Raw genomic sequence first — 19,438 nt, 5'->3', positions numbered from 1 at the left:
TGCTTCTGGTATGCAAGTTGGCTCATTTTAAAAGACTTGATTTTCTGTTCTGTTGCACTGGAGAAGTAAATCCTTGAGAATGGAAATCTTAAAAATGTACCCAGACTTAGTAGTCACTTTCTAGAATCTTGGCCACATCTTTATATGATGCATGAAATGCTTATTCACTGTAAAAACCTCTTTTTTCCTAAAACAGACTAACCTTCAGCATGAATCCAGGTTTTACACTAAAATCTTTAATGACCTCAAGGGAGATAACGCATTAACAATGGATTGTATGAAAGTATATAACCTGCTATTTATAAGCTGCTAATAATCCCCAGCTTTCAAATAGATGCCACAGCTGGCAAACTGAACGTAATTAAGTAGGGAGTCATAATTCCATAAAAGGTCTTTCTCAGTCATATCACCACAGTCATTTCTGTTCATGAGATGTAATGAACAGAAAGGTTAACAAATATATTTGCTAATTAAGTCCTCAGCTAAATCAAAACACAGATGCCTTCTTCTTCCTTTCCTTCCTCCTGACTGCGAAGGAATGCCTTGATAAGAAATTGTCATATTTTTTACTTAAATAACATGTTTTTACTGACAAAACAAAGTCAGTCAGATACTAATAACTCTGCAAAGTGTTTCTGCATTTGTTAGTGAGGGTGAAGTCAAGATGAGGAGGTGGGAGAGGTGTTGGGAAAGGCAGGAGGTAGGACAAATGCAGGTTGTGAATTCAGTGTCAAACTGGTAATGAACGTGGTAATCGGCTCTGACAGGGAAAACGTATTTCTAACTGGCTTTCCAAGCTTCAGTCTTGATCTTGGCAGACAGACAGAGAAAAGGCTAGTGAACAATCCTGTAGGCAAAACCATAACTATTTACAATCTGAGAAGAGATGGGCAGTGTGGAAGGTGGAAAGAGGCCATTTGAGGCCATACCTTTAACTGAGAATCCCTGTCTTTAAGCATACATTTGGCTTATTTCTAAATCTATCCTAGCAAGGTTGATTTCTAAACTACTATGCTCACTGTCAATATTTTTAAGCACTATTTTCTACTTTTCTGACTCCTTTTATTGTAATTTTTACTTTAAAAATGAGATTGATAATGCGATACCTAGATAACATCATCACGTTTCAGTGATCTTAGTGACACATGCGTATGTAAGAAGTGCTGGTCTGTTACTAGAATAAAATATAAAATCTGGAATGACTCGGACCAATACATACAATTTTTAGAATCTGCTCTAAAACATTATTTAGAAGAATGTGGTGTGCATGAATAAAGACCTTTTCAGTAAGTTAATCATCAGCCACAAAGCAGTGTTATTCATTCAAAGCTTTTTATTCATTAACGTGCTATGGACCAAAGAAAGAGAGAAGAAATTAGGCAGCATAATACTAACAGGTTTCAAGTTACTTATATAGTTTTTGTAGTGTCTATTTTATCCTGTTACACTCTATACACTGCCTGTCCAGGTGCTGTGAACAATCCTATTTATTAATACATTCCTTCTTCAACATGGCTGCGGAGCAAGCAGGCTGTACCTAGGCTGCGTCCCTATGCTGCCTATATAGTATGTTGGGTTATATTAGGCAAGAAGCAGCCCCACAGTGTGACTGCTTCTCAGGTGGCTGTCTGTGGTGGTATCTTTTTCTGTATGGACTGTGGAGAGAGGAAGAGATGACTATCCAAATGCCTAAAGCAAGTGACTCAAGCTAGGTGGGGTTGAATTCCTGAATTCCTCCCCTCATAGCAGCACCTAGTTCAATGGATGAGCAGCCCTGAAAGCTTGTTACAGTCCAAATCAGAGAAAACTTCTAAATTCCATTTGATTGCTACATCCTGATGCTTCAAGACAAAATAACTTTTACAAGATGCACTATGTCTTACACCATACAAGTATGGAAAAATTGCAAAATGCCTTAACAAGGGAAACCTCTTGCTTCATTCTATGGATAAGAAACTGGGGCAAAGAAACTGTTTTCCTACCTTGACAGATCCAGTTCTGTCACTGTTCTTTAGGCTATGTCACTTTATTCTGCTATTACTTTAACATGTGATATGCCATGCCATATAGGGGTAGGATGTTTCCCACTGACATCAGTGTAGCCAGGTCGTGTTTGTGATGAATGAAGATGGAATAAAGGAGTCCTTTATATTTTCATACTGATAACAGCCTTATTACTCATGCATAATTTGGCTCTGTTTCCATGTGAATACCATATTCAGGGCTTACTGTACGGACTGCATTTCATTTGGACCTACGATTTTCTGGTATCGGGTCTAACTGTCTCACTTCAGTGTTAGATTTCATAGGACGGCATTCCAAAGCCTGGGATGCATCAGCAGAAATTTTTAATTTCGGATGCCCAACTGACATCTGTTGTAAGCTGTTCTTAAGACAGATGACTTTCCTTATGGCTGGAGAACAGCAAGCTTTTATCAGCAATAAGCTTGCCACAGTTTCTTGTCAACGATACATCAAGGTCAAACATTTGGAGCGGTTGGACAGGAGACAGCCCATTTCAAAGCTCCTTTGTTCATAAGCGCCCATGGCCAAAGCTGTAAGCTTCCTAGACTGCAAAGAAAATTAGATTTATGGAGTTTTAAACATGAAAAGGTATTTCAGCAAATGCTGTAGAAAAGCAGAACAGCTATGCAAATATTAAAGCACTTTTATTCTTTAAGATAATATTTATCCCCCACCCTCCCCCACCTCCCAGCTTAAAATTGACAATATCTCTTTAACATTCCTCTCCAACAATAAAACACCTCGTTCTTACATGGTTTGTATGCAGCTGTAGAGGAAGCTTCCCCACACCGTCTGCTGCATGATATTAATGGCCCTGGAAACCAAACTCCTTATGCTGCAGAACAAATACAGCAAAGATTATAAAAACCCCAACAACCAAAAGACACAATTTAGAACATTCCTGGAAATATCGTGGATCTGTCCTGGAGATTGTAAGTAGGTCCTGGTCAAGACTTGGTATTCAACCTATAGTGCTATATAAACACTCTGGTCAGTGGTTAGCTAAACAGACATTGGATTGTATCCAGGCCGTTTCCCATCTGCTGTATCCTGCTTCCACTCATGCACACAGTATTTTCAAAGACAGAACTAACCCCTGCTGTTTTTTCTGGGATGCCTAATTTAAAACTTCCACACTGGGCTCAACTGCTTGACAGCCTCTCAGGTGAGAGTAACAGCATGTGTTATTGCCATATGCCAGCCTGGACATTGTGCGTGAGCCCTTCTGCAGTGGCAGTGCTGGGCATGTGCAGAGAAAGACTCCAAGGCTGTTTTGTGTAAAAATCAGAGCTAGTTCTGGAGTCTGCCTGACCCCACCGTAAGTAAAGTCCTAATTGTGAGCTCCACTGGCCTAAGCATCTCCTTAGGGCTGTAGGTCCCTTTCTGAGACCACCTCACACAGACAAGGTCCAGCACAGCTGGCTATCCATCCCCATGGTCTCACATCCTAGGCCTATATGGAACTGCCAAACCACTTGTTTTCACTGCAAGCTCTGATTTATACATCTGACAATGCCATTTAAGTGTCCTTTGCTGCAGCTACATCCTATATATTTCACAGCTTTCTACAGCCACTAAGAATCATTATTTTTATCTAAACTGATGATAGTTCAGGTCAGCGGAAGTTAACCAAATACTTATCAAATCAGTGTGTCTACAGAAACCTATGGCAGAATAAAAGAGGCTTATTTTGCATTTCAAAGCACCCTTTTGATCTAGATGAATGCCTTCAATTAGGGGTCATTTTTTCAAGTTATTTGCTTATTTATAATTAATAATATATTTTTTAAACCCTCATGACCATTAATTTTTTTATTCTTTATGTTCTTTTACATGAGAGTATGATAAGTTTGGGTTCATTACTCCTTAATCAGCTACATTCACTATCTAGATTTTTTTTCCCCTGTCACTGTGATAAACTAAGCTCACCACCTGGACTCCTGGTTTGGCTGCAACCGTAACATCTTCAGGAGCACTGCACAGCTATAATAGCTCATGCAAATAATCTGCCTTGCACTTGCATTTGACTTAGTACTGATCATGAGAAATGGAGTATCACATTCAGTATCACATTTAATGTCACTTTGTTAAATGATGCGGTTTAATTTTTACACAATCATTCACACATGCTAAAAGTGAGCCGCTCTAACGAACCCTGTAAGTGAAAGCTGCGATGTTTTCTTTCACAACGGCTTTTGGCATTTTCATGTCAAGATAAATAATAAACGGTAAAAAAATAGTGCAGTTTCCAGTTAGGTAAAGTCAGGAGTGAACAATAGGTTTCTGCACGTTTATGAAAATATACTACTTGGTAATATGCTGAAGTTTTCACAACTATTACAGCAGTATTTTAACTTTTGGTTCAGTTACATTTAGTTGCAGTTAAAGCCGTATGCAGAGGCCAGTTAGGTTAACAACTGAAGTGCTCTCCTTAGGGAGTAACTTCCTATGGTTTGAAGATAAATGATGCAAAGATAACCAGAGCCTTCATATATGACAAAATAATAACTTATCTGCACAGGTCCTGTAAATGAAGCAGTGAATTTTGTCTAGCTGTGAAAAGCATACTAGACAAGCTGCGTTTTGCCCATTTTTCCCTTCAGTGCTGCAGCACGTTGAGCTTTGCAAGCACCTCACAGAGCATTTACAGGGAATTACTTCTATCATCTAATAAAGAGCGGTAAACAGCCACAGTGGAGGGAAAAAAAAGGAGCTTGTCGGTATAACCAGTGGTAAGTACCCAGGAATTCGTGGTTCATAACGCACGTTCATAATCTTTCTTTGTTGATTTTATAGCGATGATAGAGACACAGGTGGTTTGGCCTAGTTTCTGCTAGCTATTCAAATAGCTGCAGGAATGAAAACAAAGCCAATGGGCAAAACACTGTAAAAATGGATTGATTAATTTTTTTTAGCAATTGCATCTGTGGAATCACCTTGTGCTGAAGGGGGAATGTGGAAACAGGGGGAAAGTTCTGACTTCACATCCAGACTAACTTAAAGTAAGATCAGGCCTGATCCTTAAACAGGGAGAGGGACATGACTCCAAGGCCTGAATGCCCTGAACTGCCATCTAGAAGTACAAGCTCGTATTGCCTGTCTGATCTTACTACATTGGATGTTTCTCCCCATGATGTAACATTGTTAGTTTTATTTGCAGGTCAGCTCTATAAACGTGTCAAGATAAAAAATAGGTTTTGTAAATGAACAAACCACCTTTCTCCATCATGCTCCCTGATTTTGTCCCGTTTCTAACTGTCTTGCCATTTCTTTGCAAGGAGAAAAAGAGAACAGTTGTACACAGCTGTGGCAGTTGGCCAAGATAATTACAGTCCCCTCACCTGGTGCTTCTTCATCGCCTCCTGAACTTCTATACACTGCTGCTACCACCACTCCACATCTAGACACAGATAGCATTTTCCTTGTAAAATAAACCCTCCTTTTTCTTGCTCTAGGTAAGGCAGCAATGCTCACTTCTGCTGCTTCCAGACCTAAGGCCCAGTGCAGGAGGAGATTACATGTATTCTGCTAGACTTTTCTAAAACAGCTTGTATAACACTATTATGCTCAGACAAGGTTAGATGTATTTTTATGTCAAATAAAACTCACTCGAAAAAGCCTCATATTCCACTTTAATTCTTAAGTCAAAAAGAAAATAAATGCAAGGAAAGGAGTCAATCTGGCTTGATTTGTTGCCCATATATAAGCATCTGGTGTGATAGAAAATGCCCTCAGGTACCTTGCCTAGTATCCAGCTGCTGGTCCAGAATGTCTTTGATCTCCTATAGGGACTTATTCACATCTGCCAGCCCTATGTGCAGGTCTTAGAAACCCTAAGACCTAAACCAACATGAGTTTCAAAATGTTGTTCCAAGTCAGTTTATTAACTGAAGAACACCTTAGGATATCTCAGACCACAACAGATGCTTATCTGGGTAACTGAATCAAATTCAGTAGGCTTGGAGGAATTTACACTTTAAAAAATGATATCTGGTAATATGTTAATAGAGATCCTCACTGAGCTGTGAAAAAGATACAGAGACTTTTGTAATACAATAGCAAGTAGAAAGGATGACATTTAACAAAAAAAAAAAGGAAAAAAAATACTTTTTTGGTTGAAATATTCCTTTCAAGGGAAAGGAAAAAGGAAGTATTACCATGTGTTTTCGCAACTGTTAGAAGTGGCAGTAACATAGTGCTCAGCCACTACTATATCTGCAAAGAACTAAAAAGAGGTAGCTTTAATCAGAAATTTAGAGAATAAGATACATAATTGGTTAAAAACACCCAGTTCTATTTCCACAATACTGGAGCCTTAAACATCAAAGTTAACCCCAGACCCACATCTGTCTGAGTGACTGCTGTTTAGACATCATGAATGTTGTGGATTCTCCTAGCTTACCACTGTAAGATTAAAATCAAACCTTAAATTGTGTTTCGTTGGGTAGTTCACATCAAAAGCTCATAAAAATCTTAAATATTGAAGTGAGTTGAATGCATCCACTAAAGATGTTGAGCTTTTTTCTTTTTTTTTTTTTTTTTTCCCAGCGTCCTGATTCGAACTGGTATGGTTAGAGGAAGAATTATATTAAGCCTTCTTTATAAAGTTACCAGCAGTAAGATTCATAGATACAGTATTTCTCTTCAAATCTTACCCTGAAATTATATTAGTGATTAAGGCAGCATCACTCAAAATGCCATTAAGACATCCCTGATTTTAGTCTAGACTACAGAACATACTTAATTGGAATAAGGGATAACATTTTCAAAATTAACCGAAAAGCCTCAGGACCCTCCTAGAAGCTTTAATGCTTCATTAAAAACAGGAACCAAAACCGAACCCCAAACTGTTGGCTCTGCATTTAACATGAGTAAGAGGGGAAAAAAGGAAAAAAAGTGCCATCACATGCAAGTATTCAGAAAATTGCATCGCTGCCTCTCTCGGAAATGCTGCCAATGTGTCCGATCTGTGCTTTGTGCCTTTTTCTCATGGTAATCTTTTATCTGGGAACAAAGCCATGTTTGCTGAAACAGCTCTGCTTGTATAAAATAACAGCTTGTTCAATAAGCCACAAAGGACAATTTAGTTCTCAGCACAAATAACCTGGCTGACTCTAGATGAGCCTCCTCTAGGAACAGAGCAATAAGGCTTCATTCTCAAATGAAGCTAAACAACCTGGTTATACCATGCTAACTAACACTGTGACAGGTAGCATCTGGATACGAAAGTAAACTCATACAGAATATGTGTATATAGCCAGAATATGTGCCCAGCTCTGGGCTGGTCTGTGTATACAAATCAAAGGTTGTTATATGTAACATCACTTTAATGTCATTTGAAGATCTGCCTAAGTTCTTCACACAGGGCTGGCCTTAGCACCCACAGAGGTGGTTCAACTTATCTTGACTATGGTATCCCATGTCAAATATTCCACTACAAACCAAACTAACATAAGTCCATAGCTCTGTAAGAGAAGAATTACATAGGAACTAAGACCAGAGAAAGGCATTTGCTCCTCTAAAAAAGGCAGTCATTGTGTACCTCAGTCACATTAAAATGAACTTAGCCTAAAACAAACTTACTTCAGAATAGTGCATAGGTGTCTGTCTGGATGTACTTCTACTGTAACTCAAACTATTACTGTGATAAACTGATAAATAAGGGAACGTAAAGTGATAGTTATTATTAATTTGAGGGGGTAGTCAGATATTGAAAAGGATAATGGTACCTTGGGGTATCTTGCCAGTACCCAGAGAGAATATGAATTACACATGAAGGGTATAAGAATATTTGAGAGAATATAGTAATTGCCACAAATAAGGAATTATGTCACCCTTACCTTATTTTTAAAAACAGATTCAAGCACATTAACAATCAAACAATGAATTTATTGCAGGACACATTTATCACACATCGAAAACAATACTTATTGTTTGGTTGATTAAATAGAGAAAAGAAAACAAAACAAAACCACAATACATTATTCAAAGTGTTCTATATATTCGTTAGCTGACATTTTCAAAATGAAGCTTTCTTTTTTTTGCCTTTTTTTTTCTTTAAAAAAAATCCAAAACCCCACGATCATGAACAATGCATAGTGGGAACAAAGGGTCTAGAAATCTAACATTCCACAGCTGTGAGTCAGTGAGAAAAATAAGGCTATGTAGAGGAAAAAAAAACCCACAGTGAATTTCAAAACAATACATATTCCACTGACAGGCTTCAGATAAGATCATCTGACCATATGAAATATAAAAGCAAAGTTACGTACGGAAAAAAGGAATTTAAAATATTAACAAACAACTTGGGAAAGAAGAAACTAGATTATTTCTCTAGTGATAGCTTAGAAATACCATCCAAACTTTCAAACTAATATCAAATGAAGGTCAACTATACTATGGTGCTGTAAAAACTAACATGAACATGTAGAGGTGGGAAATATCGAAGTCCATTTTGCTAAATAAGCTACAACTACCCATACCACTTATTCAGCACATATTTATGAGTGGAATGACAAAGTGTAACAAAAACCAAAAGTTTGACCACCAGTCACTGAACGATTCAGTGAAGGGCTGGAAAACATATCTGCATGCTCTGAAATGTTAATTACAAGTTCTTTTCACACTTCATGCCGATGTAAATGGAATGAATGGAACTGCAGTGTCATATCCTGCTCTTTGTTCCCGTCCTTTCACGCTAGGTCAGCACTGTGAAGGCTTCATAAAGCTGCCATAAACAGGTTCTTCGCTGCCCTTAAGTCGCTGCCATCTGCTCTTCACATGATCGTACTGGATGAGTCCAAGGAACACCAAAGAGTCACAGAGCTGCTGTTTTCTGGCAGTCCCTAGTACAATGCTTCCCATATGCTGCATTAGTGCAAGATATGTATTGCAGGTAACTCTGCCACATTAAGTAACTAATCTATAGGTACTGTTCAGAATCAAGAGAGTATAAAATAATTGCAAATGTTGGATTATACCCGAGTTAGATTCAGCTTCCTTACTCACAAGGTCACAAGAACAAAGCTGAGGCAAGACTAGTTGTAGAAACCAGTTTGAATGCAGGTGTATAGAATATATAAATAACTATTTCTAGATTTTAATTTACATCTTTTTAAAGGAGCTGAATACAGATGATGCTACAAAAACCTTTATAACCCTTCTTCATCTGCCACAAATGATATCCAGATACAAATTAAGATCTTACAGAGAGAAGACATAGAATTTATTTAGAAAAATATTTGCTACAGGTAATCCTTTGCTGTTGTGTAAAATATATAAGAAACTATTGGGAGAACTTGAATTGTTGATATTCTAAACTGAACAAAAATATACCCTTATTTCAAGAAAGCTGAAATGCCCTGATTGCCATGGGGACATCTGTCCTGGAAACATTACTTTTCAGTATACTCTAACTAGTCTCACTCATACCAGTTATCATTCAGAACAGCACAAACAGCAGCATTCAGAGAGTGATGGATTCTAAGGTTGACCTCTTTTAGTTGCCCTGGAAAATCTGTGTTTATTATACTTGTAGCTGAGGCCTCACAGAAAGCAAGAAACATATTTTAAACACCAGCTGAACAAAACTCATGCAGCTGTGGTTACATTATGTCCATCACTTAATAAATAAGTTAGCTATGGGAGAAAAACATAGATGCCATTTTAACATCCAAAGAAAGCCATGGAATTTATAGAGAGAAGACAAAGAAAAAAAACACCCTACACTGCACATTATAGAGGACTGCTGTTAAGTTATGCCTGAAAAAAGCAGCAATCCAGACTGTGGTTGTGTAGGTATCTATTATATGCATGTGTGAATGTGTACACACACATACACATAAACACAGAATCATCATCACTGAAAAAATGACTCAATACAGTTTTCTGTTTCATTCTAGATAAAAAGGATAATAAGTTAACAGACTTTCCACCATGGCTCATAAATTTGAACTGACAAATCTGCAAGTTCACCTATACCTTTTCTAGCGAAGTCTCATTTCACTTGTACAGAGGCAAGATGGTTTTCATTTCCTAAGTTAGCAAAGAGTGTGCAACATCCCACATGCTAAGAATTTTACCATTTTCATTTCATATCATGCATTATCAAAACATGCTGCAGAAGTCTTTGCTGATATAAAAAAAAATCTCATAAAAAAACAAGTCAGAACAATGACTGCTTATAATCATGAAATTCTTCTGGCAATTTTCAAGTAAAATATACATATAATAGTTCCCAATGTTAGACATTATTTTTTCCATCTGATACAGATTTAAAGTGAATAGTATATACATAAATAGTAGTATCCATCCAATCTTTAGAGTGTTCTGTTTTATACTCAGTCAATATGCCCTATAATTATATTGATGGATTCTGTATTAAAGAATGCAGAATCTTTCTGAAGGGCTAATTACAATGAGATGTGGAAAAACTCCATTTTAATGAAAGGCTTCCTTCCATTTTTTTCAAAAACATAAATAAACATTGCAAATACTCCAAAGTAAAAATCTAACACACAAAACCCATTGTGTCCTTCCGTGTTCTCTCTTGCTAAACAAACGGGAACCCAGCAAAACTGCTCCCAGTAGCTGTATGTATGGTACGTGCTTATCAGAATGTAATACATATGCTAGGCTTCCAGGAGAATGAAATGCATCCACTGAAAAACTGTTTCTTCAGACTGGTCCAACTTAACTATTACCTTTGCCCAGAGGTAATCTAAAGTGTGCTGGGTCACCATTCATACCCAGTTTGTTTAAAGTCTTGATTCAAAGCACCTGTACATATGTAAATCAACCCTTATTTAGTAGAACTCCAGCACATGGAGAAATGGACTCAGGAATTATTGTAAAGAACTTCCAGTACTCTGTCTCACACATAAGATAACCAGGGTCATTACAGTGTATTACTGTGTTTTACTAAAACCATGACCAATGTCTTCTCTACCCATTTTGATTATGAGGTGAAAAACACAGACTTCAAGTTCTACTTAGTAGAACTGTGGCTTTCAGTGACTGTGTAAATTAAAAGAGACTGGATTTAGTTCCCTTTAATAAAACATCCTGTTTTGGTAGCACATTAAATAACCAGGAACAACCTGCCAGCCTTATTGTAGCAGATTAACTCCTATAAGTTAATTCAGAAACTTTGTTTTTAAACCCCTTGCCTGCATCTCCAGGTGGGCTTCTATGCCAAAGGATTCTCCTAGGCAGCTGTAGCCATCATAAATAAAGATATAAAGCATCAAATTTTAAATGTTTTCCGCAGAATATTTTAGAAATCACCATAGATGCATTTGTGGTTGTTTTAGATAGTAAGACAGCACTGATACATAAATAGCCGTTTTGAAAAGTAAATACCCTGTCTTACTAAATTGCATTAAAACTCCTAAGTGTGAAATAATTTTGTGCAGTGTAGACTGGACAAGACACTGAAATAGAGAAAAGTGGCACAGAACCATGGGAAAAAAAAAGAGCTCAGGTTAGTAAACAGCCATGTAGGTGAGTGAGCAGGCTTCTGGAACATAGCCTCAGAGCCAGGTGCTCCTATTCCTCCTGTCCATAGAGAGATAGCAGAGTAGCCCATCAGAACTGCTACCCTGAAACCCCTGTATGTTTCGGACTGATGATGAGTTAAACTTTCAGGGTGTCTCTGAAAGAAAGAGAAGCCTGCTGGCAGTTTCTGATAGTTTGTGTTTCCTTTCTTGCACTTTGTGTGACTTTTAACAGTCCCCAAAGGGACCAACTCATGCTGGATTGGCTGGAGAATTTACTCTAAATGGGATTTATGCTGACATGCCTGGGTTGAAATGACTGAAAATGAGAGGCATTGGCCTGCCACCTCACAGAGGTGAACTCCAAGAGGACCACCTGGCTTGTGACAGCACTGGACTGGTAAATAAAGTAACACAACAACAAACAAACTTGCTCTCTCACTACTGCTTGTATCATCTCGAGAAAAGAATACATCTTCAGTGTGAAGGCTACTGTGAAAAAATACAGTAGCACATCAGCAGGCAAATGCAAACATGGTTACGAACCCATGCTGCAGCAGCAGGAACTGGGTGCAGCCCCACATTTAGAATTATCCAAGCTTTTACCTCTGGTGGCAAGAGCATCTATATAAGCTGGTCATGAATGCTCCAGTACTCCCTGCAGGCCAGTATTCATGAGCTTAGTTTCCACTTCAGTTCCTGATGGAAAGGCCATTTCTGTAAAGAACTTTGAGCTGCAGTGGCTTCTATAAGGAGAACTGTACAAGGCAGAAGTTGCAGGGTATTTTTCAAAATGTTGCTATTTCAAATATTTAGGCACCCACACTAAGGTTCTTTTGCCTTTTTTTTTTTTTAATATTTGAATATATTGAGGCAAGCTCTGATTGTACCTGATCTATATAAACAAGAAAATATATCACAGGAGGACACAACAGTCAATATATAATTCTATTGGGTACAAAATATTTCAGACTTTAGAGCTTCAAAGTATGCCAGACACTTCAGTCAGCAAAATACTGACTGTTCTACCACTGTTCACTTAAGAAGGATATGGTCTGTATTCATTTCAAAAACAAAGCTAAACGTTTAAATAGTTCAATTCACAATCATGTTCTTCCTCTAAAAAACTGTGGCCCAAGACCAGCTTCAGCTAGACATCTTTGTTAGCTATCTTTGAACAGAATGAACCCTAACAAAGTAAAACAATCCTCTGAAAGACAGAAAACCATCAGTGAGTTACTGTACATATTACATGCATAGCATCAGGAGACAGACACCATAAAAACAACACGGTTCACTTTTAACTGTAAACAGGTCTAGTTTAATATTAACAGTATTATTTTTCTGAGTAAACAACACAAACATTTATCACTTATGAATAACTGTGGACAGAATACTTCAGCACTCAGAAACTAAATTCCAATTATTTTGTAGCTATTGCTGACAAATATTGCCTTTAAAAAGTCTTCAGCTGCATATGATATTATACAACTGAATTTGTAAGAAACACAGTCATGTGGGCTTTGTTACCCTCCCACCTGCTTTATTCTTAACAGATGCTGACACTTCTCATCTACATCCTGAGGACAACATGCTTCCAGTCATTTTGCCCAGCTGCAAAGGAAAGATACTAACCCATACGGACTTTCCTCATTACCACATGGTAAGCAACTAGTGAGCTTTTCACCATTTTGAGACCAGACTCTGGGGCTTCTCAGAGTCCAGTCTGGTTAAATATCAGATAGAAAAAACCCAAAACAAGACACTCAAGACTATGCTGACTGAGAAGCGATCAGAGCTCACACTGATTTTCTGACAATTATTCAACCTGTAAAGTAAAACCTAAGTGTTTTTTAATCCCACTTTACAAATGTTTGAGGCCAAGTAATTCCCTCACTTTGAGATCTGAATTAATTCTCAGGCTTTTTCCTGTGAATCTTTACAATGCAATCTCTCTAAGATTAGCACAGTGCTTAAAATGGTACATAAAAAGGTTCATACTTCTTTCTATTAGATTTCCCATGACCACAGGCACAAGATTGTACAGTTTTAAATTAAATCAGCAGCCACCACTCACTGTTCTTTCAGTGTCATTTTAAGGGAATTATTTCAGTCTCAGCACTGAACAAGTTTTAAAAGGCAATGGATTCATTATTTCTGTGTACTTCGAGAATTGATGGAAATGTATCCAATGTTCTATCGTGCTGTCACCATCCAAAGTCCCAGTGCAACATTGGCAGCCAAAAGTGCACTACCAGCAAGCAAAATTAAAAAGCCAATAAGCTCTCTGTTTTGTTTCTCTACAATCAGGGAGCTCAGAGTGGCTTCCAGGAATGAATTTAATATCCACTGACCATCCAAAGCAAAGCAGGGTACAGCATTGATAACTGCTAGTGCTCCAGACAATGAAATGAGGCACCTGTTTGACTTCAGTTAAGGTTCACAAATAATTTTCAATAAAATGTTAAAAAAAATAAATAATACAAAACACAGTTTATATTTCTAATATGCAGAAACATCTCAAGAGTTATATTTCTTAGCTGCCATTCTGTTTCACAGAAATTATATAATGAGTTTTACCCCATAATACACCTAGCTCAGAGAATTGCCTTTACAGATTCATTTATTTTTAAGCACTGGGTTTGGATACTTAAAACAACCTGCAGTCTTTATGACTCAGATGAAAGCAGGAGACAGCAAAGCCACATTTAACATTGCCCATCTTCCTCCCTTGTTTTGTGTGGTTTTGGAGGAAGGTTATAGCTCTGACACCACGCCTGAAGTAAGAAGGTATTCTAAACCTATGACCTAAGTATGAAATAATGATTAGAGATATTTTCCAAAACACTCCCTCGCTGGAGTAAGTAAGTACCTAGAATGTAACTGGAAATCTGGCCTCTCTCTCCTACTTACCTGTTAGCCATAAAAGTTGAGTGGATTTCTGTACGTGCATGTGCACGTGACAGTAAGGCAAGGGTAGAATATTTCCATTATTGGTAAAAGCTTGCTAACTGTAATACTCACCTCCATCCTATTACAGCCGGACAAGAAGACATAAGACACAGAAAGCAGCTGGGTCAGCATGAACCTTGGTGTGTTTCCAGAAAAGGGGAGCATCTGTAGCATCTTAACTCCAGTTTTACAGACTACATTGAACTACACTGTTCAACTGTTCTATAGCCACTCATAAACATTCCCATTTCTAAAGCTAAGGGTTCTTAGATTAGCCATATTCAAGCCTACTGATCTTTATGCATATATGTATCATCTTGTTCATTAATAAGCATGTTTTAACTGAATTATGATTCTGATTCTTTTCTGTTGAACAAACAAAACCAAAATAACCATACACTGTTATTTAGTTCAGTATAATGACTCAAAAAAATTATAAAGATCCAACATACCAAAGCTAGCAATAACATCTCATTTATCCTGCTGTAAATTCAGGCTTACTTTGACTTTCTTGTTAGAGCTGTAAAGACTCACCCTCAAGAAAAGAGTCAAAGTATGACCAAAAATATCCTACTAAGCAAAAGAAAGTGAGACATTTCATATTGAGCTTGGCACACAGACAATAATCAATGCAGAGAAGGGATAAAGATGTCCAAACTCTACAGAAATGTTTCAGACATCCTGTCTAAAATGATATCCAACTGAAATTTTGCTGGTTCACCAAATTCTAAACAGTGCTCTTCTTGCCTTAAAAGAACAAACATACTTCAAAGGATACTTGCAAAATGTCTCTATCACCACAGGCAGATCGATGCTTAGGAAGTTTTGTCGTGGTACAAAACTGCTGAGACTTACTGAAATGGAAATACAAAGATACAAAAAACATGAACAGTCATTCCAGGATTATAAATTATGAATTTTAGATTATAATTTTGCAGAAAAATCAGATCTGAAATGACATTTCTTCAAGGATGAATAACCAACCTAAGTATATTTCTTAAACATGGTCACTATCACAAAGACACTCCACAAAACACAATTAGCATGATTTCAGTGAAAGTAGATCTAAGACATGCATTTTCAGAGGCAACCAGACATCTGCAGTCATAAAGACCACATTGTGTAATTCAAGTCCTTTTCAAAGAAAAAACGTATATAGATTATAGCTACCAGACTTTTCCGAACATATGCAGTCCACATGTATACATTCATACTGTGGGTGCACACATGTACTTTCTCGGAGGGCCAGAAAATTTTCTTGCAATACCTACAAAAGACCCCTTGACGTGAGGCTGAGCTCATGGTGTAGAAGAGTGGGGGCAGATAGGGTGCAGAATTCTGCAGTCACTCTCAGAAAGTGACAGCTAGGAGATCATGTGGCTGCCCCATCCCCGGCAGTGTTCAAGGCCAGCCTGAATGGGGCTTGAAGCAACATGGTCTACTGGAAGGTGTCCCTGCCCATGGCAAGGGGCTTGGAACTAGATGATCTTTAAGGTCCCTTCCAGACCAAATCATCCTATGATGCACAGCTGCACTATACAACACCAGTTAGGCAGCACGTAAGTTGCTTCTTTTTCTGTCTTCAGATGAGTGACTGTTATAACGACCTGTTAGAGAGCAGTGTAGGGGAGAGGGACCTGGGAGTCCTAGTGGACGACAGGGTGACCATGAGCCGACACTGTGCCCTTGTGGCCAAGAAGGCCAATGGCATCCTGGGGTGTATTAGAAGGGGGGTGGTTAGTAGGTCGAGAGAGGTCCTCCTTCCCCTCTACTCTGCCCTGGTGAGACCGCATCTGGAATATTGTGTCCAGTTCTGGGCCCCTCAGTTTAAGGACAGGGACCTGCTGGAGAGAGTCCAGCGCAGGGCAACTAAGATGATTAAGGGAGTGGAGCATCTCCCTTATGAGGAAAGACTGAGGGAGCGGGGTCTCTATAGTTTGGACAAGAGGAGATTGAGGGGTGACCTTATTAGTGTATATAAATATATAAAGGGGGAGTGTCACGAGGATGGAGCCAGGCTCTTCTCAGTGGCAAACAATGATAGGACAAGGGGAAATGGGTACAAACTGGAACACAAGAGGTTCCACTTAAACTTGAGAAGAAACTCCTTCTCAGTGAGGGTGATGGAACACTGGAACAGGCTGCCCAGGGAGCTTGTGGAGTCTCCTTCTCTGGAGACATTCAAAACCTGCCTGGACACGTTCCTGTGTAACCTTGTCTAGGTGTTCCTGCTCCGGCAGGGGGATTGGACTAGATGATCTTTTGAGGTCCCTTCCAATCTCTAACATACTGTGATACTGTGATACTGTGACTGTGACTCCAAGATAGAGCTTAGTAATAACAGGCTGTGAGATAGGACTCAGCATCTTTCATATAAATACTAACTGGAAAATTGCAGCACATGACCTTTGAAACACTTCTTTAGTACTGTAACTTCTTTGAAGCTTCAGCTGACTGTATGTCAAATGTTTAAGAGAGACTCCTCAAAGAAAACTGAGGTAGCTTGAGGCCTCCTGGAGTGCACTCTCTTAGTACGGGGATGCTCCATCTGTGTTGTCTCATAAAAAGTCTTGACACAGTCTTTCAATGTAAACAGCAGACTCTGCCAGCCTCAGGGATCATTTGAAAACCTTAATTCTGTGACAGCTGTAAGAAAGACATCTTTCCTTCTAGAAGGCTCCACTCATAGTATAGCAGAGTCTTATCCCCAAAAGGAAGAGGTATCGATAAATTAAGGCAGAATTAGAAAATCACCTTGTTGATATCTTGCACGGTATCAACAATAGTCACTCTGTCCCTAAAGAAAAGCTTTGGATGCAAATTGAGGCCAGGAGCAACAGCCTGAATTTACCCTAATAGCCTGGGGACAGGTTTTAGGAAAAGAAATACCGTCTCCACAGATATATGCGAGAGTTCAAATCCCACTCAATACAAACATCCCTTGGAAAAGGAACAATTTCTCAAGGAGAAATTGTAAAACCATAGGCTAAGAGAATACTGGGAAACTCAGAGCACTAGTAACATACCAAAAGTGCTCTTAAGTATATCTTAGCTAAGAGCGAGAACCAGATTCCTTCAGGTTCAATAAACAATTCAAGGATATCAGAACAAAGATGAGGAGAAAGTAATTCCAAAGGTGCTACTGGCAGAGAACTGGTCCATTCAGTCAAATAAGCACATTTTCGTCTGATAATAAAGCCCTTTGTGGTGAGTCCAACCAGCGAGCACACCATAGGATGGAGATATTTGGAAAGCAAGAAGTCCCAAAAAAAGAATGGTTTGGTGTGGCAACAAGCAGAGAACTTTCCAACACCAAACTTGCCATAGCTATGCCGAGAAAACTTGAAAGTCATGTTCCCTCATTTACCTTAGCTAAGAAAGACCTTTGATTTAGGGGAACTGAGAGAAAATAAGTCTGTTGGCCTACTAAGTGAAGAACATAATAGACAGAAATCCTGGATACTATCCAGTTCAAAAAGTCAGAGGCATCCAAGTCAAATGACATCCAAAGAAAACAACTCATCAAGCTGAAGGCTGGTATCAGAACATCTGATCAGACCTCTTGTTCAAGAGCCAAAATAGCAAAATGGCTGAGGCAGCCACTGTATTCAAAGGCTTCAAAAGACAGTATACTGTAATGTCAAAGCTTGACTGCCTCTTGACAAATACCTAATGGCCACTTACAAGTTACCATCCTGAACCTGAATGGATTGAGATTCCTACATTGAGAATGGATCACTCATCTTCTTCCCTTTTTGTTGTCACTGACAGCTGCTAGACGTGGATCTAAACTCCAGACCTTGCTGCCGAAGCAGTACCCAAAACCCAAAAGAACTCTTCAGGAAGATACTGAACTGAGCTCTAGACATTGTAATATGAGACAATGAATGAATTTAGTGGCTGTAATGGATCAAACCTAATGACAGCAGGTAAATCTGCCCTTCAACAAATAACGCAAGGATTACAGAAATTATATTCTCCAGCCTTGTCTTCAAAAGACACTGCTGGGAAGAGGTGAACAGCAATGAGGCTGGGTGAAACAAAATAGTCATCGTTTTCCCACTCCAATTAAGCAATTCTTTGACCTGGAATTAACATTTCTTTTGTCAGCTAATACTAGATAGTGTTCACAAATATTGAGAAGAATGCACAAGGGACACAACTTTAATTAGAAGTGATTTGGAGACTAGGTTGACTGAAGAGCTTTTCAAAACTTCTTCATGGGGTAAAAGCATGGATGCTATGGAGGAGAGGGACAGTATGGCATGAGGTTATTTCTGTGTAGTCTCCAGAACATGCAATCCTTTAAATACAGGTTGAAAGCAAAGCAGGATCATCTTCAGCAATAAGGGAAAACAAGCATGGAAATACTGAGAAACCACACTGTGGCAGACAGACCCTACATCAGGGTTAAGGCTGTTAGTGACCAAAAACCTCCTCAAAGCTAGGAAGCGGGTTTTTTTTCTTTTTCTTTTTTTTTTTTTTTAGAAGATCTGGATACAACAGAAGTAGGAGACTTGTCCAGTTTGGGGATATTAACTTCTAAGTAAGTTCCATCTTCTTTTCATGAAGGAAATGTAGGTTTTGATCCTTGATGGGCAATGCAGATACAGGAACTATCAGGGATATGATCTTCCCTCAAACAGTGTAAATTCCAAATGCGAATGTCAGTCACCGTATTCTTCCTAACCGACAAGGCCCAGAGAAGGATGCCATAATTTTGCAACACCAGAAATTACATGAAGGAATAAATCCCCTCACAAAATAAAGAAGAAACACTGCAGTGTTGAATGGCAATAATGACAGGGCTGTCCATTTCAATCTTACATGTCACCTGTCCAACACAGGGAAAGCCTCTAGAGCATAACGGGCCTGCAGTAAAAGTCTAAAAGTCTTGAATTAAACCTACAGTATGAGTTTACATTTGATTACATTGGTACTTTTTTACAGAGAGAAGGCTATTAGAA

The 19,438-nt window shown here is 38.6% G+C and overlaps 1 protein-coding gene across 5 annotated transcripts in view; it reads right to left on the bottom strand.

Moving 5' to 3' along the window:
* Window positions 1–1,337: 1,337 nt before the first annotated feature.
* Window positions 1,338–19,438, bottom strand: part of MBTPS2 (membrane bound transcription factor peptidase, site 2) — a 47,670-nt gene continuing 29,569 nt past the window's right edge. For 2 of the 5 annotated variants that reach the window (XM_061364605.1, XM_061364607.1), the window contains 2 exons: window positions 15,250–15,325; window positions 7,894–13,938 (listed from right to left, as the gene is read on the bottom strand). In XM_061364605.1, coding sequence (XP_061220589.1) covers window positions 13,716–13,938; window positions 15,250–15,325 — 299 coding nt within the window. In that variant the 3' untranslated portion in view covers window positions 7,894–13,715. Of the gene's footprint in view, window positions 2,572–7,893; window positions 13,939–15,249; window positions 15,326–19,438 lie in introns of those variants that run through there. The other 3 variants (XM_061364606.1, XM_061364609.1, XM_061364608.1) reach the window with 3 other exon arrangements.

Source organism: Neopsephotus bourkii, unplaced genomic scaffold (assembly GCF_033783945.1).
Source record: "Neopsephotus bourkii isolate Nb327-2 ecotype Australia unplaced genomic scaffold, CSIRO-AGI_Nbou_v1 NB_1234, whole genome shotgun sequence".
NCBI classification, from domain to species: Eukaryota; Metazoa; Chordata; class Aves; order Psittaciformes; family Psittacidae; genus Neopsephotus; species Neopsephotus bourkii.
The sequence above is the reverse complement of the archived record's forward strand: the minus strand, read 5'-3'. Positions and strand labels throughout refer to the sequence as shown.